Genomic DNA, 23,391 nt, shown 5'->3' on the forward strand with positions numbered 1-23,391 from the left:
CCAGGTTAACGAGCCCCTTGTCCCCCATGCCCACCCCACGGCGGGGCTGTGGCAGAGAGGGGACATCCCTCCCCAACCCCGCCCTAAACGCTGCCCAGTCATGGTGGGTGTCCTCACCCTGGTGTCCCCACCCTGGGAGCAGGTGACACCCCGAGGGATGGCAGTGCCAGGGGCAGGGGCCCCCCTTTACCCGGGTGGGGCTCAACCCTGAGGGGCTGCACCCACCGGGGGGACTGGGGGATTGGTCCCCAACACTCAGCCATGGTGGGGGGGCTGCACCTGGGGGAGCCCCGGGCCGGCCCTGAGCTGGGGTGGGGGTACAAGAGCCAGGGATGTCTCAGCAGAGGGGTCACCCCCTCCCGGGGGCCCAGGGACCTGCACTGCCACCCCCCAGCCCAGCCCCACATCCCGGGAGGGGGGTCCTTCCCCTGCGGTGTCCCCTGTCCTCCTTGGGGTGTCCCCTGCCCTGGGAGGGGGTGTCCCTGCTGGGGAGGGTCCCCTCAGCTCGGGGGGGGCGGGGGGGGGATTACGACCCTCGGGGATGGGGGGCTCTGTTGTGGGGGGTCCCCATTCCCCATCCGTCCAGAGTGGGGGATCCTGTGGGGGGGTCTCCGTTTCCCTGGGGGGGGGGGGGGCTGTCCCTGCCGGGGGTGCCCTTCCCCCGGGGATGGGGGGGGTCCCTGTTTGGAGGGTCCCTTTCCCTGGGGGGGGTGTCTGTGCTGGGGGGTCCCTACCCTCGGGGGGGTGTCCGTGCTGAGGGGTGTCCGTATGGGGGTCCCCCTTTCCCGGGGGGGGGTGTCCATCCCTGGGGTGTCTCTTTCCCGGGGTGGGGGGGTCCCTTTCGGCGCGGGGCTCCCTATTGCGGGGCGATCCAGGGGGGCGGCGGGAGGGGCTCCGCACCTGCGGGGACACGGGGAGGGACACGGGCCCAGGCCATCCCCGCCCGCCCCCGGCCGCACTCACCGTCACCGCCGCCGCTCCGCGCCCGCCGGGCCGGGCCGGGCCCGCTCCCCGCTCCGGGCCGGGCCGCGCCTCCCAGCGCCGGGGGGCCCCGCCGAGGCCCCGCCGCCATCGGCCACCGCAGCGGCCCGGGGGGCGGCCGGGGGGGCGCCCAACCAGCCTCGGCCGCCGCAGCCCCGCCGAGCCGCCGCCGCCGCCGCCGCGCCCCGGCCGGGAAGTTGGAGGCGGCCCAGAAAGGGCCGGGACGGGGGCGGCGGCGGCGGGCGGGGACACGGCACGGGCACGGGGGGGACACCGGGGACGGGGACACGGCCCGGGCACGGGGAGGAGCAGACCCGCAGGGGGGCACGGCCATGGCGGGGGGACACGGACACGGGGCTGACACACAGGACACGCGGTGACATCCCCCACCCCCGCCCGGGTGCGGCTCCCGGTTCCATTGATCCGCCTCCTCCCCCACCCCCCACCCCGGAACTCACACCGCGAGGGGAAACTGAGGCACAGCGGGATCCCCGGGCAGCTCCGGCCCCCCCTCCATCCCACCCTCCCCCGGCTCCCAGGGATGCTCTCAAGAAAGGCCAGCAATGGTGCGGTTACAAACAGCGGGAATTTTATTTAAAAAAACAACCGTCACAACCGTTCACAGCGTTACAGGCGGGGAGGGGGGCGGGGGCGCGTTAAACAACCGGTTTTATTTTGGGGGAGGGGGGGGGAAGAAAGAATTCACGCTACCGTTGAACTTGGTTTTAATGTTTCTCCACAAACGGTGAAAAATACTAAAGTACAGACAAGGAGGACTCATAATGTTGTGGCCAACATTATAAATATGGAATTATAAATTTAAAACATTTTTTTTTCTGGTTTAAAAAATAAATCTGGTAGTAAATGCGGCTCTGGGGGGGCGGCGTTAGTAGGGCCGGTCTCGGCGATCCTGGCGGTGTTCGCCCCTGTGGGCCGGGGGGGACAGGGGTCAGTCCTGGGCTCCAGGAGCCCTCCCTGGCCCGGGGAGGCTCCTCAATCCCCGCCCCAGACACCCTGCCACCCATTTTCCCACCCCACCCACTCCCCCATCCCGCCCTGCCCCCCCCCGCCATTCACCCCCTTGCCCCTCCACCCATCTGTCCCACCCCAGCCGCTCCCCCGACCCTTTCCCCATCAGAGTCTCCCCCTCCCCAGTGTCCCCTCCCATCCCTCTCCGCCCCGCCCTCCATCCATACTTGTCCATCTTTCCCGGCCCTCCGCGCCGTCCTCTGCCTCCTCCTCCCATCTGCTCCATGAGGGGTCCGGGGGGTCCCCCGGGGCCGCCGCCTCCTCCTCCTCTCCGGCCGCCTCCTCCGTAGCCGCCTCGGTCCATGCCCCGGCCTCCTCGGAATCCCCCTCGGTCTCCGCCGCGGCCGCCTCGGAACATCCCTCCGGGCCCCCCTCGGTCCATGAGGCCCCCGCCGCGCCCGCCCCGCATCCCCCCGGGGCCGCCTCGGCCGCGGTCACCGCCTGCAGAGGAGGAGAGACCCTCAGAGCGACCCCAGGGGAGCACAGCCCGCCCCCGTGTTCCCCAGCCCCCGATCCCAGCACATCCAGCCCTGGCAGAGCAGGAGAAGGGCTGGGAGCTGCCCGGGACCCGAGGGGATTCAGGGTTCATTAAGGTTGGAGCAGTGCCCTGGGGAGTCAGGATGGTGCTGACAGCCACCCAAATCCAGGGAGCACAGGAGAAATGGTGACCCCAGGCTCCATGTCATGGCTCACAGAGGGATGAAGGCCTGGCAGCTCCTGGAGCTGTCCCAGCCATTCACCAAGGAGCCCAAGGCCAGGCCTGGGGTGTCCTGTTGGGAAGTGGGGCTGTGATTCCCCCAAACATACCTGGAGGAGGGAAGGGGGGTGGGAGGAACCCCTCTGGTTTGGGCGCCTTGCACTGGTTGCACTCTGTTCTCCAGGCAAAGTTCTGGTTTCCACAGCCCCTGGGTACAAATTCCAGTTAGCCAAGTGGGACAGCATTCCAGCTGGGGTGACATTGGGAAGCACGAGGAGAGCACGTGGAGAGGGGAGACAGGGGCCGGAGATGGGGCACAGTTCCCACAGTGGGGTGGGGTCTGGCTGCCCCTTCACCCACAGCCCCCAGGAGCGACCTCCTCCCTCCCTCCGTGCCAGGTGAAAGCTGCTTCCTGGGAAGGCCCAGCAAGTGATTTTGGGAAAAGGTCAAGGGTCATGGGTTTGGGAAAGGCCTGGTTGCCCTGTCAGCTCCTGGGACGATGCCCCTGGCGCAGGGCTGTGGGCAGCAGTGGTACTCACGGGTTGGGGCACTGCCAGTCCCCGGCGCGGTGCTGGACGCTCCCTCCGGACGGGTTTCCCCGGGATCCCCGCGGGCCTCTCGAGGAGAAGCCACCCCTGTCTCCTCCTCTGCCCCCCATCCGGCCCATGGGGCCGCTGGGCCCGCTGGGGCCTCCTGGGCCTCCGGGTCCCCCTGGCCCTGCGGGAAGGAGGCCCGTTAGTGCTGGGAGCCACGGGAGGGGCGGGCAGCAGCTCTGGAGGGGCTGCACGGTACCTCCACGGAGGGGTGGGGGCATTCCCCGCTGCTCCCGGGGGGGCATCCCGCCCCTCAGGCTGTTCATCGGGCCCTTCTTCCGTGCCAGGGACACCTTCAGCTTGCTCCCCTGGAAATCCTTCCCTGGGAGGGACACAATGGCAGGAGCATCAGTGAATCACGTCCTTGCTTCACACACCTGCACCCAGGTGCTTCCCACACCTGGAATGTTTGGAATTCCACCCCAAAATGTCCCCAAAACTCACCATCAAACCATTCCACGGCTGTTTTGGCAGTGGATGGGTCATCGTAGGACACAGTGGCATCGCCCTTGGGCTTGCCCGTTTCCTTGTCGATGTAGAGGTTTATCATGGGCTGCCCCGTCCTCTTGTTCATCTAAGGGACAGTGGAATGTCACCCAAGTCCTGTCTCCCCATAGCCCAGCGGGGGTTTACTCTGTTCCACTTTCCAGCAGAAGCTCATTCCAGGGACTCCAGGATAGAAGAAGAGGGCCCCTGGTCTACCAAGAATGACAGCAACTGCCCAGACATCCCAGAATGAAGGGACAGACCCCAAACAGCACTGCCAGGCCTCTCCCAGAGCCTGGACATGATGGGCCTGAAGGACGGGAGCAATGGGCAGGGAGGAGGAGGAAGAGGAGGAGATGGGTGACCCTTCTCCCTCTGCCAGTGGCAGGGTCACTGGTGTCTTCTCACCTTGACAACACCACACTGTTTGAAGAAATCTGCCAGATCCTCCAGGGTCACATTATCATTGAGTCCCTGCACATAGACTGCAGTGCTGTCCGACTCCTCCTCTGGGTCCATGGGGGGGCCTAGGAGACAATTCCTGGGGTCAGTGCAGGCAGAGGAAGGGCAGGGATATCCCAGGGCCGAGTTCTTTCCATCCCGTCATCCCCGCCACTGCTGCAGCTTCGCTCTCTGGGAGTGACAGGAAACCCCAGGCCCCAGGGAGGTGACTGACCCCATCACCTCTGAGTGCCAGACAGAGCCCACACCCACCCACGTGGGAAGAGCCTCCAGGTTATTTCAGGACACATCCCAGAGAAGATGAGGAAGACCTTCGTGCCCCCTGGGCTCCCACACAAGGACATCCACCCCCCTTTTTCCGATGCTGGAAGGCTGACGCAGAACTTCCAGACACGCCTCTGTGACAGGAAGGGACAAGCCATGGATGAGGCTCTAGGGGTGCTGCAGGCTCCCTGGAAGGGCCCCAGAGCAGTCCCCGACCCCTCTAATTCCTGCAGAGAAGGGGGAGCATCTCCCAACCACGTGTGGTTTTCCAGCTGTTTGGGAATGAAGAACTGATGGGGACAGCCAGAAATCCTGCAAGCAGCTGTGGGGTGACACTGCAGTGGCCGCAGCCCTCGGAATGAGGTCTGCTCCTCAGGAGGGAGTTTGGTGGCAATTACCTAAATCCAGGTCAGGTCCTTCCTCCATGTGTCCTGCCAGGCGGGAGAGAAGCACAGGGAAGGGTGTTAGTGGGGGCCCTGCGGGCTGGAGAACCGACACACACAACACTAGCTACGACCTGCGCCGCACAAGCAGCAGCACTGCACCTTACTGGGCCATCAGGTGGCTCTTTTAGCACTTCTTCCAACCAAAAACCACTATTACACTGGTTTTAAGCATTTTTTTTCCAACCAATAACCACTATTACACTGATTTTTTAGCAGCTTTCAAACCGTTAACCACTATTACACTGATTTTTTTAGCAGGTTTCAAACTGATAACCACTATTAACGCTGACTTTTTAAAAGGTTTTACCAAGCCAATCGGTTTTTACGTTCATTAATAAAAGTTACTTAATATATTTATATATATTTAAAAAAAAAAGATTTATTACATCCAAACCATTTCTTTTCCCCAAAATTACAGGAGTGGTTGCTCAACTCTTCCACTGTGTCCGCATACCCCTGGGCATCGCCGGCAGTACCCATTACAGTCTGGTTGCACATTGTCATTTTTAAACCACTTAAATGAATAAAAAATTACACTTTGTGCTAAAAAAAAAATACTGACTGCAATTTTTTTTTTTTTTTTTTTTTTTTAACACTATCCATTGTAATGCTCAAAAACTTACCACCAGGCTTATTGAAGCCACCTCGCTCTCCAGCGCTGCTGGGGGGATAAACGAAGAAATGAAGGCCTTTCCCTTTACAAAGCCAGCACCGCTCTGAGCCTCTGCGGCTCACAGGGGAGAAGGGCACTGGCTAAACATCTCCAAACATCTCTCTGTCTCTCTCTCATCTTGGCACTAGGCCTTTCTTCAGGGCAGCTCGCTCAAATTTTCTTTACATATAAAGCAACCTTGGTGTGGTTTGAGGCACCGCTTTGCTGTCGGTGCCCTGGCGTTACTCGGGTATCATCAGTGCAATACTTGGCTGAGAAATGGGGGTTGTTTGTAATCACAGTGGGGGTTTTTTGTTGTTGTTGTTGAAGAGCAATTTGGGGGTGTTTCAGTGGTCAACTCCCTCCCCTCGGTGTGTCCACCAAGGTGCACCCTCAGCCTGTGGCAGCGTGGGCCCGCGGGTCCCTGACATTTAACAGTGTAAAAGGAGACAAAACCACACGCGAGACCTACAACACAGTTCAGCTGACATCGCCCCTAAAACCCTCAAAATAAAGTCATACATTCAGGTCACTACTGAATTTAACAACTCTCTGGAGGGAAAACTTACAGAGTACAGCGGGGGCTCCAAGGCCTGGGGTGCAGCTTTGTGGACACACTCACTACTTTTGGGCAGGTGCCAATGCAAACAGGGCCGCAGTTTTCACCAAAAGCTTTGGCTGAAGCTTTCACAGCTAAAACCGCTTTGGAGCGTGGTGGTGAAGTAGGAAAATGCCACCTTGAGAAAGGATTTGGGCTGCTTCTTGCTCTTTTTTTGGGTGAGCCAGCAAGCTGTTTGGAAGGAGCTGAGCGGAGGAGGGAGAGCACCGTGAATTTTTCTAGCAAGTATTGCACCTCTAATACTGGGAAAAAAAAAGTCAATACAGAATTTCGAGCTGTTGCATGCAGCTTTGCCTCCTCTCGTTAAAGTACACACCATTTACGTAATGTCTCTCTTTTTAAACATAAGATTTTTACACTTTTTTTTTTTCTTTAACGTTACACAATTCTAAAGTAGTAGTATACCCTCCTCTGGTTTTATTACCAAACAACAAGTATGCAGTTACCAAAGTTACAGAAGGATTCCGTTTATACAATCAATACATTGGGTTAAAAATATTCTATGTATATTTTTCCTCTCCATATGGACACCGTGTCTAGTCCCACTTTTCATTATGCTGCCGGCTGAGTACTGAGTACGGGTACTTTTTAAGTATTGAGGTGTTTACAAGGCTCTCACTTTGTAACCTGTAGCATATAAATGCGACAAAGCATGTTAAAAAGTTTTCCATTTTCATAAAAATATCAAATCATCGAGGCAATGAAAAAGGGCACGTTAATAACATCGAGCTCCTTACCTGCTGGAGACACTGAAATCCATCACCACAGCATGCTAAGGTGGGCCGAGTTCCCCTACCTGCCCTGGGTGTCCCCTGAAGCCACCTGTTCTATGGACATCACAAACTTTACGTCCATAAGGCCGGAGGGGGACCCTTTGTAAGGGCCTGGCCAGGTGGGAAATCACTCGGGAGGCAAATTTGAGCTGGGATTAAGGTGTGAGATCAGAGACAGGTGACAAATCTTTGGCAATGAGAAGCTCGGAAGGGGCTAGAAATTTGAAGATGTGATGATAGACATTTCAGGTGTCTACATCTACTTTCATCGTTAAGAGATCAATACAGCATGGCTGAAATCTTTATGCAGATCCCTGGAACTCTGTTCCACTCGAGCCAATTCCAAGCTGGATGTGCTCCCACACAAAACCAGCCTTTTCCACTCTTTGCTGGATTTCTCTGATAAAGATTTCATGCCACGTCAATGGGCTGCGACAGAGCTATGCAGAATGGGGCCATCCACTGCCAAACTGGGGTTGTCACCGGGCTGTGCCACACGGGAAATGGCCTCTGGAGGGCAGCTGCCATCACAGCCACCCTGCCAGCACCAGGGTGGGCACAGCGTGTCCTGTGCCACACCTGGGGACACACTGCAGAGCTCTGAGCAACGGGGTGAGCGGATGGAACACACACAAAGCTGTGAATTCTCTCCTGGAGGAGCCTTTGGGAGCCTCCCTCACCTCTATCAGAACGACCTCCACGCATGGGGACACACCTGAAGGCATAGGTGGCACCAAACCAGGTTGTGCCATCAGGTGAAATGGCCAAACTGATTCAGAGCACCTGAATGCTCCGAGGGGGAGCAGGCCTGGGAGCCAAAGCACTTCTTTCTCTCTGTTCTCGGGCTCCTTCTCCACGTGCTCCAAGTGTTCCGGGCACTCCGAGCTCACAGGCTCCGCAGGAGGAGGCTGACACAAGGCTCCTGCCCTGTCAAAATCCCCGCTCCTGAGGCCCAGGGAGCATCCCCTGGAGCTGGTGGGAGGTTTGTGTGTGTTCCACCCAGAGTTACTGTTAAACCCCACAGAGGATTCCACCTCTGGGCGACCACGAAGGGAGCTGAAAGTGCCAGGGCCAGCATTACCCCCAATTACCCCCTCCCTGGGGGCCCAACCAGCTGCAGGACAAACCAACCATCCTGCTCCTATTTCCCTTAGGATAATGTTTCCATGGATGACAAGCAATGCCGCTACACAGACATGTCCTCCATGGAAACACAGCTGGGAACGTCAACCTTTCAGTCCCTTCTTTTGCGTTTCAAATCCTATGGGTAAACCAGAATTAAAGAAAAGGAGAAAAGCTTTGCTCTTACCCCATTCCACCGCGTCCTCCTCCCCGCCCACCTCTGCTCATGCCTCCACGCTCATATCCCCCTCGTCCCCTGCCCCGGCTATCGGGGCCGCTCAGATTCCGGCTCTCTCCGGGGCCGGAGAAGCCTCCGGACTCCTGCCCGTACATGTTCATGCTGCTGGGATGGTCCTGGCGGAACGAGCCTGGGGAAGGGTGGGAACAGGTCAGGGACAGGCAGCCCTCAGCTCCAGCCACGACAGCAGCATTGGAGTTGTTCAGTTTGGGAAAATCCCTCTGAGAGTATCGATTCCAGCTGTTCCCCCAGCCAAGGCCACCATCACCCCATTGTCCCCAAGTGTCACATCCTCATGGCTCTTAAATCCCTCCAAGGATGGGTTTCCATCACTGCCCAGGGCCTGACCAACACGAAGAAATTTTCCCAATATCCAACCTGACCATCCCCTGGCACAGCTTGAGGCCATTTCCTCTTGTCCCATTACTTATTCTCTGGGAGTAGAGCCCAATCCCCTTGGCTGCCCCTTCTGTCAGGGAGTTGTGCAGAGCCAGAAAGTCGCCACTGAGCCCCCTTTTCTCCAGGATGAGCCCCCTCAACTCCTCCCCACAAGTATTTTGTGTCTCTGTGTTCCCACCCTTCCCCTGAGGGGACCATCCTAACCCACCACTGCCTCCAGAGATGCCATTTTTCATCAAGAAAGGCCACAGCCCAGCTCCAACCCTTTCTCCCTTCAACCCAGCTGTGAGTTTTAGATCCAAACTAAGGCCAGGGCTCCTCCCCAGGGATGCACTCACTCTGCTGGCCGTAGCTGCTGCTCTGCTGGCTGTACTGGCTGGGGGCCTGGCTGTAGGATCCAGTGGGAGGTGGGTAACTGGTGGGAGGGGGCTGCTGCCCGTAGCTGCTTTGCTGGCCATAACTGGTCTGTTGGCCATAAGAGCTCTGCTGCCCGTAGCTGCTCTGCTGGGAGTAAGTGCTCTGATCGTAACTGCTTGGCTGTGTGGAGGAATAGCTGCAAGAGAAAAGCGTTGGGAAAGGTGGGATGATGAGGCAATTCCCTGGCAGTGTGTGTGGAGTGGCTCCATGCTGGAAGGCAATGCAATTAGAGGCTGTATTTAGTGCTGTAAATCACTTTAAAAGCTGAAGTCATCCTATGGAGGCCAGTCTGGAGGGCTGTGAAAGCAAAAACCACGTGGCCAATCTCAGTTTATTCACACTTCTAGGAAAAGGCACAAGTGCCAGGGCAAAACTCAGTGGTAATGGAGGTAACAGGCCCTGGATAAAAGACGTTCCCCTCATGGAGCTGAGGCTTTGAGAATTTCAAAGTGTACGTTTTAGAAGTCACATTAAAGGCAGCTGAGGGGAGAAGGGAGCTCCTGGCCAAGCTGAATGTGGAAGGAGGCAGCAAAAGGTCACTCTGGGAAAATTCTTAAAATTCTCAAGTATTAAAATTTTAAAAAGTTAAAATAATAAAAAAAAAACAGTAGAATTAATGTCTTAAACCCATTTGTCATCATTTTCCTTCCCACATGTGCACACACAAGAGACACTTCTACACTCAGCCACAGCCTCCCCATCCCCACCACAACAACTAAAGAAGCACAGCTCCTCCTCCCAGGCCCCTGGAAGCTCCTTTTCCCTAAAATCCCCCAGGAAAGCCCCGACCTGAGCCCTGCCAAGCCTCACCTGGTCGGAGGGTAGGAGGGCGGAGCGGTGACGGGCTGCATGGGGTAGCTGGCAGGCACCTGGGGGTAGCTGTAGTTGCTCTGCCCGTAGCCCAGGCTGGGCTGGCTGTAGCCCGTCGTGCTGGACTGGGGCTGGCTGGTCTCTGCTGGTTTGCTGCCATCCTGGGGTCTGGGGACAAATTATGGAACAACATCAGTGCCCAGCCCAACAGCTGGCAGCAGCAAAGGGCTCAGATCCCCCCAGGACTGAGGGTTGTGACCTCTTTTTTGGGGTAGCATTAAAGCTGGCCTTGATTGGTGACAGTCAATAAATATGTAATAAACACAGTTTTAGCAGTCATTGCCTGGGTATTTGCACACTCCAGGAAAGGCCCAGGCAGTGTCCTGAACAGAGAGAGCATGGATCACCACAGCTCCTGTTCATCCCAAAGCCACGGGGTTCAGACTTTGGCTGTGGGGCTGAGTGGAGGGTGTGGAATGCCAGCAAGGCTGCTCCTGCAGAGCCCTGGGAAAGCAGGAGGTGAAGCAGCCAGCAAAGCAGGCAGTGAAATGCCCCATTGTTTGGTTCAGAATCCAGCTCAGGCAGATATTGCCTCATATATGTTATCCCGATTATCCCACAGAAAAGAGAGGATGCTGGGCTTGGACTGGGTGACCTTTAAAGGACTCGTCCAACCCAAACCACTCTGTGACTGCGTGTTTAGAATTAACTCTCAAGGCCTGAAAATTGAGAACTTTTTGCATGTGATTCACACATCCCCTTCTGTTTGTCCCAAAGTTTAAAAGCTGTGTGGATGTGGCACTTGGGGACAGGGTTAGTGGTGGCCTCAGTGATCTCAGAAACTCAAAGGATTCTATGAGTCTTTAATTTCTATTTGTTTCTCAGAGTGGAGTAGAAAGACTGAAGCTGCTTTTGCTGTAGAAGCTGGGAAAAAAATTATTCACAATGTCAGGATTCATCCTGCAAATTTACATCCCTTTAAAGTGTAACCTCTCAGAGCTGTGCCAGGCTCTGCCTTTCCTTCCCACAGCGCCGGCTACAGACACCAGGTAAAGGAATAAATCAGCTTTTACTCACTTCTAAACAAGTTCCCATTATGCATTCTAAATTTTTCATATCCTCTGAGCAAACAATTTGACTCAATAGATGACAGGCAGTGCCCAGAGGGGTGAGATTGAAAGAGGAAATGTTTTGCAGCCTTGTGCATCCACCCCAGCATCCTGCCTGACCCCGTGACTCGGGAGCAGACAGGAGTCAGTCCTGGGCTGTACCCTCAGAGCCCAGAGCCTGGTTTGGCTGTGTGGTGGCTCCCTGATCCCGCAGGAGCAGCGCTGACTCACCGTGCTGGAGCACAGAGCACAGAGCACAGCCCTCCCACGCTGCTCCCCCGGCCCTGCAGCGCCGGCAACAGGCGGGGAGGAGGGGCTGCCACAGCCACGGGGGCTGGGGGACAACGAGGAGGAGGAGGAGGAGGAAGAGGAGTAGAAAGAGCAGGAAGAAGAGAAGGAGGAGAAGGAGTAAGAGAAGGGGAATGAGGAGGAGAAGGAGCAGAAGATTGAGGAGGAGGAAAGAGAAGAAGGAGGATGAAAAAAAAGAAGAAGAGGAGTAATGAGATATGGAGAAAGAAGAGAAGGAAGAGTAGGAGGAACAAGAGGAGGAGGAGGAAGAGGAGTAGAAGGAGCAGGAAGAAGAGATGGAGGAGAAGGAGAATGAGGAAGACAAGCAGAATGAGGAGGAGGAGCAGAAGAATGAAGATGAGGAGAAGGAAAGAGGAGGAGTAACTAGGATGGAGAAGGAGGAACAAAAAGAGGAGGAAACAGGAAGAAGGAGGAGGAGGAAGAAAAAAAGGAAGAGGAAGGAGAGGAGTAATAGGAGATGGAGAAGGAAGAGAAGGCGGAGGAGGAACAAGAGGAGAAGGAGGAGGAAGAAAAGAAGGATGAGGAGAAAGAAAAAAAGGAGGAAGAGGAAGAGAAGAATGAAGAGATGAGGAGTGAGTGGAGGAGAAGGATAAGAAGGAGGAAGAAGAGGGAGGAGAACAAGGAGGAGGAGAAGGAGGAAGAGAGAAGGAGAAGGCAGCAAAGGAGGAAGAGGAGGAGGAGGAGGAAGAAGGAAGAGGAGGAAGAAGGAAGAGGAGGAGGAGTAGAAAGCAGCAAAGGAGGAAGAGTGGGAAGAGCAGGAAGAAGGCAAAGGAGGCAGAAGAGGAAGGAGGAAGAGCAGGAAGAAGGCAAAGGAGGCAGAGCAGGAAGAAGGCAAAGAAGGCAGAGGAGGCAGAGGAGGCAGAGGAGAAAGGGGGAAGCGCAGGAAGAAGGCAGAGGAGGCAGAGGAGGCAGAAGAGGAAGGAGGAAGAGCAGGAAGAAGGCAGAGGAGGCAGAGGAAGCAGCAGAGGAGGGGCAGTACCTGGCGGGGGCGGCCGGGGCCGGCTGCTGCCCGTAGGCAGGGTACGCGGGCTGGGTGCCGTAGGCGGCCGGGGCGGCGTACGAGCTCTGGCTGCTGGTCACCGTGGCCGTGTTGGTGTCGTAGGCGGCGCTGCCGTAGCCCTGCACGGGCTGGCTGTAGGCAGGGGGGGCAGTCGGGGCGCTGTAACCTGCAACACACACACCACGCTCAGCCCCACAGCGCTGCTGGGAACCAGGCAGTCCCAGGATGGGGTGGGTAGAGGGGAGTTTAAGGCTCCTCTCTCTCCATCCCCCTGCCGTGGGATACCTGCCACCATCCCAGGCTGCTCCCAGCCCTGGCCAACCTGGCCTTGGACACTGCCAGGGATCCAGGGACAGCCACAGCTCCTTTGTGTCACCTCCCTCAGCTCAGCTTCCCGGTATCCCTAATTCTACTCTCTGTCCATGTGAAGCCATTCCCCCTTACCCTGTCCCTCCAGACCCTCTCCAGCTTTCCCAAATATCTCAGACTCTGGCCCTTGTGGTGATCCTGGGACTCAACACAAAGACGCAGCTTTACCACCACAAAAACACCTCAGACAACCCAAAAACCATCAATTACCCCATCCTGCCCCTTTGCCTTCCTTACAGAACCCTCCCACCTCAGGAAGCCTCAGACTCCAGCCCCTGAGCATCCCAAAATCCCACTCCTAGGAACTTTCTGGAAGCCACCCCTGGACCAGCACTCAGGATTGTTTACAGCAACCAGAGCTCAGGCAGGGCAAGCTGAGACATGGAATATCTCTTCAACAAAGGCAAGGTAACAAAACCCCCTGAGCTCCAAAGTAAAAGAAATCCAACTGATTTAGCAAGTACAGTCCCATCCTTTTAGCTTTTCTGTAAAATAAAGGCACAAAACCTGACCTGGGAAGTCTTTCAGAGGCATTTCTGAAGGCTTATTTTAAATCAGTAAAGCTGGAAACAAAAGAAAAGCACTTTCCATTTGCTTTCACATGAGAAAAAGGTCAAAAGAGACACAGGCAGCTCTTGATGCTTTATGTACCTTCCCTTTTCTCAGAATTTCAGTTTGGTTTAGGGAAAAGGCTGAGAGTTCACAGAGTTGCTTTTCAATAGTTTTACAATATCCAAGATCCCAAAACAGCTCCTGTGTAATTTAGTGGTATTTGCCTTGTCACAAAGGTGAGCTGGCATGAACACAGTGGGGTTTTGCTTCTAACAACCTTTCTAGCAAGTTTTCAAATTAAGAATATGAGACTTAGATTGAAAAACAGCAATAAAAAATGTTGTTAAACAAACCTGACCAAAAAAAAAAAAAAAAAAAAAAAAAAAAGGCAAAAAGAGCAGCCAACTGCTGTCATGGCTGGGATCAGTGAAGGCAACAGCTTCTCCCATCACTTCTGATTTTTAATAAACACGGGAGGCTTGTGACACACTTCTCCTTTAGGCAAATTGGGCTGCAGCATTTTATTCCAATCTTCTCATTTGCAAAGCAAACAGCACTTCCAGCAGCAGAACACACTGTGCCCTCACAGAGCACCACAGCACTGCCACAGCCCCGGGGCTGCCACAACACCAGGGCCCTTCCCTGGGGGCAGGAAAGAGGAACAGGAGGAGGGCAGGAAGTTTGCACTGCAAATTCATTAAAAACACCCCTGAAAGTTCAGCTTTCTGCTGACCCTCAGGATCCTGATGAAGACACAAGGCCAAGCCTGGACCCTCTGCCCACTTCTCCCTCTTCCTACCCCTGGTTCCCAACCCATCCCCATCCCAGGGCTGCCAACTTGGGAATGTAAACTGGATTCCCACTGGGAAATAACTTGTAGGAATCACTAGATAAATCAGCTTTTCTGTCTGCTGTTCTCTGACAAGTGTTGCTGAGAAAGGTGAAGGAGATGATGCCCAACGGGAGGATTTTTAAAGCCTTGGACAAATTTGAGCAGCCCAAACACTTCAATGTGAGGCCAGACAGCAATTCCACAGGGAGCACCAATCCCAGGAGTTAAATAAACCCTTAATTTAACTGGCTAAAGTCTGACCACACACTAAAAAAGGCTAAATACAGCCTGCAGCCCTTGTGCTGCAGCCACAGCCCTGCCCCAGGCTGTTCCACTTGGATCTGGAGCCCCAGGGTGCTCCTCCCACAGCTGGGCCCCCTTTCCCAGTGCTGTTACTGGGAGCAAAAAGCTTTGCTGGGCTTTGCACAGGCAGCAGGATAAAAGGGAGGAAAAAAAAAAAAAAAAAAAGGAAGACGTTGAATTTTAAAGCTTCAGCTCTAGATGGAGCATTTCCCTCGTGAAGAGTGTGCTCAGCAGGAAGGGTTTGTCCCAAAGGAAAGGCAGTGATTTCCCATCCCACTGGTCTAAATCACAAATCAAGCCCAGTTTAGATACTCTGGGAACCCTCAAGAGCTGTCATTTTGAGGGTGGCATTTCTGTTACATCACTTCTCTCTCCTCCCCTCCCAGCTAGGAAGATTAAAGTTGACACAGCAGGAAAGCTGGTGAAAGAAAAAGCTAACAGAAGAATAATAACCTGCTGAAAGTGTCTGAATTCCTCTCAAAGGCTCCAAACCAACCCCTTAGTGAAGCCTAGAAATTCTTCAGGTGGTGGAGAAGCTTGCAGGATTTGATCCTCAGAGAAAGTCAACTGGAAAAGGCTGGATTCAGAGAGATTTCTTCTTTCCAAAGAGATTTATTCAGGAAGAGAGCTGCCTCCTGCTTGGCTTGTGTGTATCTCACCAGTGAGGGGCTGGAGAAGGGAAGCAGAGGTGATCCCCTCTCCAGCCTGTTTTGGGATATTTTGGGGTTACAGCAGCTGTGTGTTCATTAATTCCAAACCCATCAGAAATTCCAATATCCATACCCTAAATTTCCCAGATAAAAGGAAGCAGGGGCTGGCTGGTTTTAGAGAGCAATCCCACTTCCAAGAGATCCACACCTGGACACAGAAATGCTCTTTATTTACTCCTGTAATTCTTGCTAATACCCTGCAGTGATTAATGAGCCACAGGTCTGAGGGTGCCCAGTGATCCCTAACCTGAGGGAGCTGCTTCCAAATCCTTTTTTCTCTGGAACAAAGTGGCTGGGTGGCTCCAAGACACCTTTTCCTACAGCCCCAGGGAGTGAAGGAGGGAGAGTGCTAACTCTTTCCTGGCATGTCCTGGAGGCAGGGCAAGGTGAGATAACAGAATGCTGGGAAGGAAAAATCCATCCCTGTAATTCCCATCCATCCTGAGAGGCTGCATCCACACAGACCTTGGATTTCCTTCACCTCACAACACCTTCCCCAAACCTCAGGCTGTTTAGGCAGGGAAAAAAAAAATCATTTTGCTTTAAGGAACTGCAGTACAAAAAGATGATTCTTAGGAAAACAGGATTGGGATTCAACTGTAAGAGCTGCACGTCTCTCAGGGCATGACAATGTCTGGCCCAGGGGTTTATTGAGCGTGAAAGGCAGGGAGAGGGAGAGAGAGAGGGGCTGCAGTCTCCTTTCCACAGCTCTGGCTCCTCAAGGAGAGGCAGGTGGAGGAAGGATAAATCCAACCTGGCTCCATGCCCAGAGCTGCCACAACCCTGCTCTGTGGGCTGATAGGATCTTTTGCTTGACCACTTTCTAAGTTGGTGGTTTTTTCATGGATGAAAAGAAAATGAAGCTTTATTTTTTATTTTTTTTTGCCTACAAAAAAAAGGAAAGAAAAAAAAAAAAGTGCAGCTGTGCAGAAAATAAAAAAGGAAGGCTGATATTACTATTATTATTCCTCCAGCAAATCTCCTCTTAAGGGAGAAGGAAAAACATAAACAGAGCAGTTTCCTGTGACCCCTGCGAGTCCAGAGTCCACAGGAGTCACAGGGACATAAATATTTCTAAGAAAGGAATTTTAGAAGTTCACAAATCCTTTTTTGCTGCCAACTTTTGTCTAGGTAGTCTTAAATGAAAGGAAAAAGCCCTGTAGATAACCCCCAGTGACACTGGCTAATGGATATGGAACTCACGAGCAGGAATTTTCCTGATCTGTGTAAAGATGGTAAATATTTTAATTTTGGTTATAATTTTCTTTCCAGCTCTTCCCTGTGAAGAATTCCTCAATGGCCTCTATAGCCAGTGTCAGTCCTGGTATTCCCCTGCTTTGGGAAGTGTTTAATTCCAACTACAAAATGTTTATAATGTCTCTCCAAGGAATCTGCAGGACACGCACCCAAGGAATCACTGGGAAGAAAATCTGCTTTCTAAACTTCCTGAATATTCAGTGCGAACATACATTAAATAAACATGAATATACATGAATTAAACATCGTCTCAATAGTTTTAAACACTAGACAATCGTCTGGAGGAAATTCCAGCTCCAAGAACACGTTGGGAGAGTTTATAGAGCATTAATGAACAAGTATGTGCTCTGGAAATCCAAAACCACCATGGGGCAGGCAAAGGCAGAGGGCAGGATGTTGTTCATCCTTTAGGAAATGGGGGGATAATGGGCTTGGAGCCACCTAAAAGGTCTTAGTGGTCAGGATTTTATCAGTGAAGATGGCACTTGGGAGAGTTTGCAGAGCACTGCAGCCTCACAAATCCCTGCTGTCACTGCCTGTGTGAGCTCTGACACTCCAGGCTTTTGGCACTAAAACCAAGTGACACCTCAAGGGTTCCCACTAAAGGGGACCTCAAGTTCTGACAGGATGAGATGGAATTTTCCACGCAAGAGCAGGACAGTCCAACCTGGACTGGCCCCTTCCACTGTGGGAAGCACAAGACGAGAAGGAGAAGGTACAGGATCAGAACAGGCTCATGTCACTGCCAGTGACAGGACTGGCAGGGCAGGGAAGGGCTGAGGAGCAGCCAGGGACACTGTTCCCTTGGCTCTGAGCACAGCATGTCCTGCTCAGTCCCACAGCACCCAAACCCTGCCCTGAAAACTCAACAGTGCATTTAGTCCTGTTTACACATGGCTGCCACAGCCCTGGAAGTGTCCAAGGACAGGGCTTGGAGCAACCTGGGATGGTGGAAGGTGTCCCTGGCCATGGCAGGTGGGGAATGAGATGAGGTTCAAGGCCTGTCCCAGCCAAAACCATTCTGTGAAAGACATGGAGCTGCTGGAGCCAGTCCATGGAGGGCTGGAGCCAGGCTGGGAGAGCTGGGGGTGCTCACCTGGAGAACAGAAGGCTCCAGGGAGAGCTCAGAGCCCCTTGCAGGGCCTAAAGGGGCTCCAGGAGAGCTGGAGAGGGACTGAGGACAAGGGATGGAGGGACAGGACACAGGGAATGGCTTCCACTGCCAGAGGGCAGGGCTGGATGGGATATTGGGAAGGAATTGTTCCCTGTGAGTGTGATCACACACGTTACCCCGAGCTGTGGCTGCCCCATCCCTGGGAGTGTCCAAGTTTTCCCAGGCTTTGCAGCAACCTGTGGAAGGTGTCCCTGGCCATGGCAGGGGCTGGCCCAGGTGACATGAAGGCCGTCCCAGCCCAGCAGGGCCCTCACCTGTCGGGGGCTGCCCGTAGGACGTGGCGTAGGCCGTCTGCCCGTACGTGGCCGTGGTCTGCGGCTGTGTGTAGCTGACGTCGGTGGGCTGCCCGTAGGTCCCGTAGCTCTGCTGCCCGTAGGTCTGCTCCAAAAGGACACAGATTCAATCCATGAGCACAAGTGACCCCCTGGAACTGCAGCTGCTGAGCACTCTCAAAGCCAAGGCTGCTGTGAAAAGTTTAGGTGCCGCGGGAAATTCCGGGTCAGCTCTGCAAGGTTATGGAGTGGTTTTTCCCTGCCAAGACTGAAGGAACAGGCTCTTGACATTGTCACCACACACCTCTGCTCTGTGGAAAGCAAACAGGAAAGCTCCCAGCTCCACACAGCTAGCAGCAGCACTCACAGGCACCATCCCAGGAATAACCTGGAATACGGGAATGGGAGTGCTCCGAGGGTGGAACTGCACGAAGCAGAAGTCACTTCAGTGTAAAACTGCTTTGGTGTTGGCTAAAGAAACCCGTGCAAGGTTTCAATTACATTATTTGGAGTATTTTTCATGCCCATCAGACATTAATTTGAAAAATAGAGGAGTTGGTGCAGGCATGGAAGGATGGGATCCATGGGAACACCCAAAGTATCCCGGTGGTGCTGCTCCCATTCCGGTGCCTGTGCATTCAGTGAGGGATCAGCTCTCACCTCACCCATTCCCTGATTTTATTTCCAAATCCAGCTTGAAAATGGCTGAGGAAAGGAGAGAAGCAGCTGCGCCCAGCGGTGTCACCAGCTGCCCAAGCCATGCCCTACAGCTCATGCTCCAGGCACCAGCAAGCTTCCAACAGCTCCTGGCTTAGGATAAAAATCTGGATACAACTCAAGGAGTGACATGGAGACAGTTTTAACCTCCAGATTTTGTAAGAATTCAGACTTCTGGAGAGCCTGGACTTTTTGAGGATATTCAGCCTTCCTGAACTCAGGGCACAGGTGTGAACCAGGAGCAGGAAAGCCTTGGCCACGTGAACACATCCCTATCCCTGGAAGTTCCCTCCAGCAAGAGGCAGGGAATGCTGCAAACTTCCCATGGACACATGCCTACAGCTGAGTTTAGCTGGTTAGGGGTTTAATTAGCTGGTTAGGTGTTCAATTAGCTGGTTAGGTGTTTAATTAGCTGGTTTTAGTTGCTGAGGCCTCCTATTCCTACCCCTGTCATGCTGCTCCCACCTTTCACCTCACTTACAACTGGGAGCAGCTCTTCCAGTTGTTATCTCCAAAGTCTTTTATTTTAAATAAGTCACCATCACCTTCCTTTCAGCCCACACTGAGCCTGTCTTCCTCCTCTTGGGAAGGAAAATTAAGCCTACAGCACTTTTTGAGGACAAGAATTTACCTTTGGAAACATACTTGGAGTTTGCAGACAAATGTGGTTGTAGTAACTTGGATTCTAAAGGTTAAAAATAAGCATTAAGTTAATCTCTTAAAGACCATCATTATTTTGCAGTCCAGCCAACTGAGAGTATGAACAGTTACAGCAATAAAAACTCCAGGAAATAACTGATTCCCTCCTCCTCCTTTGTCCAATTCTGCCATCTCCCAAAAGGCCATTCCCCCCTTTTCTTCCCACGTTTTTTCCCTCCTACACCTCTGATTACAACACCCACCAACGTGGTGATGTCAAACATACACCAAGAATTTGGCTTTTCTTGGATCAGGATTGAATAAATTAACAAAAAAAAGGGGGATTGTTGAGGTTATTTTAAAAAGCACTTTGGGCTGGGGGAGAAGCTCCAATACAACTTTTAACCGGGGATTTTGACGCTGCTGCTCGGAGTTTCTCCCGGCTGCGCGTTTTCCTGGAAAAACAGAGGACTGAGCAGGAGTTCCACCCCCTCCCCATATTTTACCTGGGTGGTCTGTGCATATCCTTGGGCTGGCTGAGGTGCATAGGCGCTGTAGCTGTGGAGTGAATGTAAAGACATTTAAAATCTTGCCCCAAATCTGCATCTCCAGTCAAATTTTCAAGCAGCCCAATGGTGTCTGCTGAAATTCTATGGGAATGCAAAGCTCCAGGAAAACCCTCTGGATTTCCAAACACACCTGAGTTAAGCCCAAACCATAATTATGATTTATTTTTATTACATCTTTTTTAAAACATGGAGGATAAGCTACTTACCCCTGCTGAGCTGCAGCTTGGCTATAGGTACTGTAATCTAAAAGAAAAGGAGAAGAAAAAAAGAATAAAAATGTTGATAAAGGCCTAACAAAATTAAAGACTCCAAGAGCACAGCAGCTGGAATTTCCTCCTGCAGCTCCCTATAAACCGCTGGAATTCCAGTTTCCCAAGGGTGGAAGGTAAATGCACATTTTCAGTCCTTTTTTTTTGAGGGGAACAAAACCTCTCTTCCCCTCATTGTTCCTGCTGTTCGCAGCAGCCACTTTGATCTCAAATGACCTCGCTTCAATTTAACTGCCACCTTGGATGGATCCCAGGGGGCTGGCAGGGGGGGATTTGGGTTGGAACAAAGGAAAAACAGGGATTTGAGCCTTACAAACCCCTCACCCTGCTCTGAAAGGGCCGGGCTGGAAGGTTTCACCACCTTCACTCTCTCCCTTTCAAGGACACAAACCGGTGGCTGGAAAGCCACTTGTCCCCTGGAAGGGCTGGAGCTGGGAGTGATTCCCTCCCCAAATCCTCAATCCATGTCAGCACACTGACTGGGAGAACCAAAATCCTGAAAATCCAAGCAGCAAAGCCTGTGCTGAACTGATTTGCTGGCGAGGAGGGAAAATGAATCCACATGGCAATTAGGAGGCTAAATTTGAAACAACTGCAGCTCCCAGTTCCCTCACAGGCACCAACAGCTCCAGCTCCCATCCCAAGGTCTGCAGCAGGGATGAATTCATCATTCCCAGCAAGCCTGGCCAGAGATCTCAGCTCTCCCAGGACCACAGCAGTCCTGAGATCAGGAATGAGCCCAGAAGTTCCCACTGGAGGCCACAGCAGCTGAGGCAGAGGCAGGAGCTGGATCAGTGGAGCTGCTCCCAGACATCCCTGGGTGGGAAAAGTTTCCAGTGCTCCCATCACCATCACACACCTTGGTCAGAAATCCAAGTTTATCCCAGAATCATCGAATATCCTGAGCTGGGAGAGATCCACACGGATCAAGTTCAACTCCAGCATTGGAGAATTTGAGGAAGCAACTGCCTGGCTTTAACGCCTTTATCCCACTATTCCCAACGCCTTTATCCCACTATTCCCAAGGCAATGGAGCACCAGGAATCACTTGGAAAACACAGCTTCGATCCACCACAACCACCTGTTCCTCAGCCTGTGCATCCATCCCTAGCAAACCCTTCCTCCCCACGCTCCAGGTGCACTCCCAGCTTTTCCTCCTGCTCCCTGTGCAGGAGCAGAGCCCCTGGAGCCCTGCCGTGATCCCAGCAGGAATTCCTGGGAGTTATTAATTCCTTTGACCTTGTCCAGAACACCTCACACGGACAAAGAAGACACTTTGAGTTCTCCAAAGGTTTCCCCCCTCCCAGGACACACAGCACGAGTTGTTGAACTCCTCTGGCATCGTTCCCACTTCCCTCTCAGGTTGGCACGTGGAACGTTTTCCGTGTTCAGTTCAGGGTTGGGTTTTTTGGGTTTTTTTTAAATTCACTTTACACGTGGTTCTGCTAAATCCTCAGTGTTAATTAATGCCTGGTCCCCTCATCCAGCTTCCCTTTCCTACCACCTCCTCATTCCCCTCCACTCTTTTCCCTGCTCACCCTCCAGCCACCAAAGCTTCATTTAATTCTCCATTTCCAGCCCCTTTTTGGCCTCGAGCTCCACACAGGGGCATCAATTAACCCCTGTCCTCGCAGCCCTCTCCAGTCCCACCTAAACCCAACATTTCTCCCTTTGTAGGATTTAATTCCAGGTGTGGAATTTGCAGTTTGCCTGTGGTGATGCCTCTCTTTTAATTTGCTGGGATTTGGAGGAACATGGAACATTAATAAAAAATAATATTATGGTTCATTTAGTTAAACCCATCTCCTGGCTTTTATTTCCAGGGGGAAATTAATCTTCATCCCTTTTTTTTTTTTTTTTCCACGAAGCTCAGGAGCACACCAGAGGCTGAAAATAGCAGCTCCCAGGAGGAACAATTCCATGAATTAAGGGAAAACACAGCTGTGGTTTTAACCCCCCATTTTGACAATTCCGTTGGCAGATGTTCCTTTACTGGCTTTTCTTTTTCAAGCTCTCCAAGGTGCTGTTGGTGGTATTTCCTCACATTCCCTGCCCTGGGACATTTTCCTTTCTGGAAAAAAGGAAAATCCTTCTTCTTTAAGGAGAGTCAGATCTTGGGCTGCGGGACTTTCAACTACTCTAAAGGTGATGTTCCCACACTTGGGGAGTCTCAGTTTCCAACTACTTGTATCCAGCTAGAGCCCTCGTGGAAAAACATTTCATTCAGATAAATCTGGACCCATGGAGATGATGGAACACCTCGCTTCCCTATGGGGAAAAGCTGGGAGACCTCGGAGCCCCTTCCAGTGCCTTAAAGCGGCTCCAGGAGAGACTTGGGACAAGGCACGGAGGACAGGACACAGGGAATGGTTTCCCAGTGCCAGAGGGCAGGGCTGGATGGGATATTGGGCAGGAATTCCTGGCTGCGAGGCGCTGGAATGGATATCCCGGAGGATGCTCCGTCCCTGGCAGCGCCCAAGGCCAGGCTGGGAGCAGGCTGGGGCAGCGGAGGGTGTCCCTGCCCGTGGGACGAGCCCTGAGGTCCGTTCCCACCCGCAGCGCTCCCCAGTCCCGTATCCGCCCGAAACGCGCCCGCGGAGCCCCGGCAGGGCCGAGAGCGCGGCGGGAGCCCGGGCTCGCCGAGCCCCGAGAACGGCGCGGGGCCGCAGCGCCGAGGGGCCGCGGGTGGAGCACCGGGCACTGCGGGGAGACACCCCCGGCCCGGCGAGGCCCCGGCGGGCGGCGCGGGGAGACACGGGCGAGACGGGCCCTGCACGGCCCGGCCCCAGCGGCCCCCGGGCGCGGCGCTACGGGCCGGCGGCGCCGCCCCAGCGCCCCTCACGACCACCCCGTGGCGGAGTCCGTGGCGCTGCCAGGGGTCCCGTCCCGCCTCGCCCCCTGCCCGGGCCCGGCCCGCCCCGGCCCCGCTCACCCGTCGACGCCATTTTCTCGCCTTCCTCCTCCGCGCTGCCCGCCCGGCCCCGCCCCGCGCCGCGCATGCGCCGCCCGGCCCCGCCGCGCGCACCACCCCGCGCCCGGGGGGGAGCGGCGGGAGAAGGCGCTCTGAGGGGTCGGCCCGCCCCGTCCCGCCACCCGCCCGCCGCTCCGACCGCCCGCCGAGAACCGGGACGGGCCTAAGGGCAGCGCCCGCCGCTCCGGGGCGCGTCTCTGCCGCCTCGCTGGGCGCTTCCCCCCCGCGGGGCGGTGGGATGGTACGGCCCGCGGCCGTTAGGGACCGTCGCGCAAGAGGCGCTCGGGCCGCGAGGCGGAGCGGGGGGCGCGGCGGGGGCGTGACGTCACGCTCCGTGTAGTGATGTCATTG

General features: G+C 54.3%; 1 protein-coding gene across 5 annotated transcripts; it reads right to left on the reverse strand.

Moving 5' to 3' along the window:
• Positions 1–1,555: 1,555 nt before the first annotated feature.
• EWSR1 (EWS RNA binding protein 1) lies at positions 1,556–23,068 on the reverse strand (the record flags this gene model as incomplete). Of its 5 annotated transcripts, none has more annotated exons than XM_083874080.1 (18): positions 1,556–1,907; positions 2,178–2,451; positions 2,818–2,915; positions 3,247–3,424; positions 3,500–3,622; positions 3,745–3,874; positions 4,195–4,313; positions 4,911–4,943; positions 5,582–5,619; positions 8,312–8,492; positions 9,100–9,314; positions 9,989–10,156; positions 12,386–12,572; positions 17,858–17,981; positions 19,224–19,277; positions 19,738–19,789; positions 20,007–20,043; positions 23,002–23,068. In XM_083874080.1, 18 exons carry the CDS (start codon positions 23,066–23,068, stop codon positions 1,868–1,870), a joined length of 2,118 nt encoding a protein of 705 aa, XP_083730206.1. In that variant the 3' UTR covers positions 1,556–1,867. The 5 variants fall into 5 exon arrangements, with proteins under 5 accessions (XP_083730206.1, XP_083730208.1, XP_083730210.1 ...); XM_083874082.1 differs by having other exon boundaries at positions 5,582–5,616; positions 23,002–23,049; XM_083874084.1 differs by lacking the exon at positions 19,224–19,277 and having other exon boundaries at positions 5,582–5,616; positions 23,002–23,049.
• Positions 23,069–23,391: the final 323 nt, after the last annotated feature.

This window comes from Zosterops lateralis (assembly GCF_965231275.1).
Source record: "Zosterops lateralis genome assembly, chromosome: 17".
NCBI lineage: Eukaryota > Metazoa > Chordata > Aves > Passeriformes > Zosteropidae > Zosterops > Zosterops lateralis.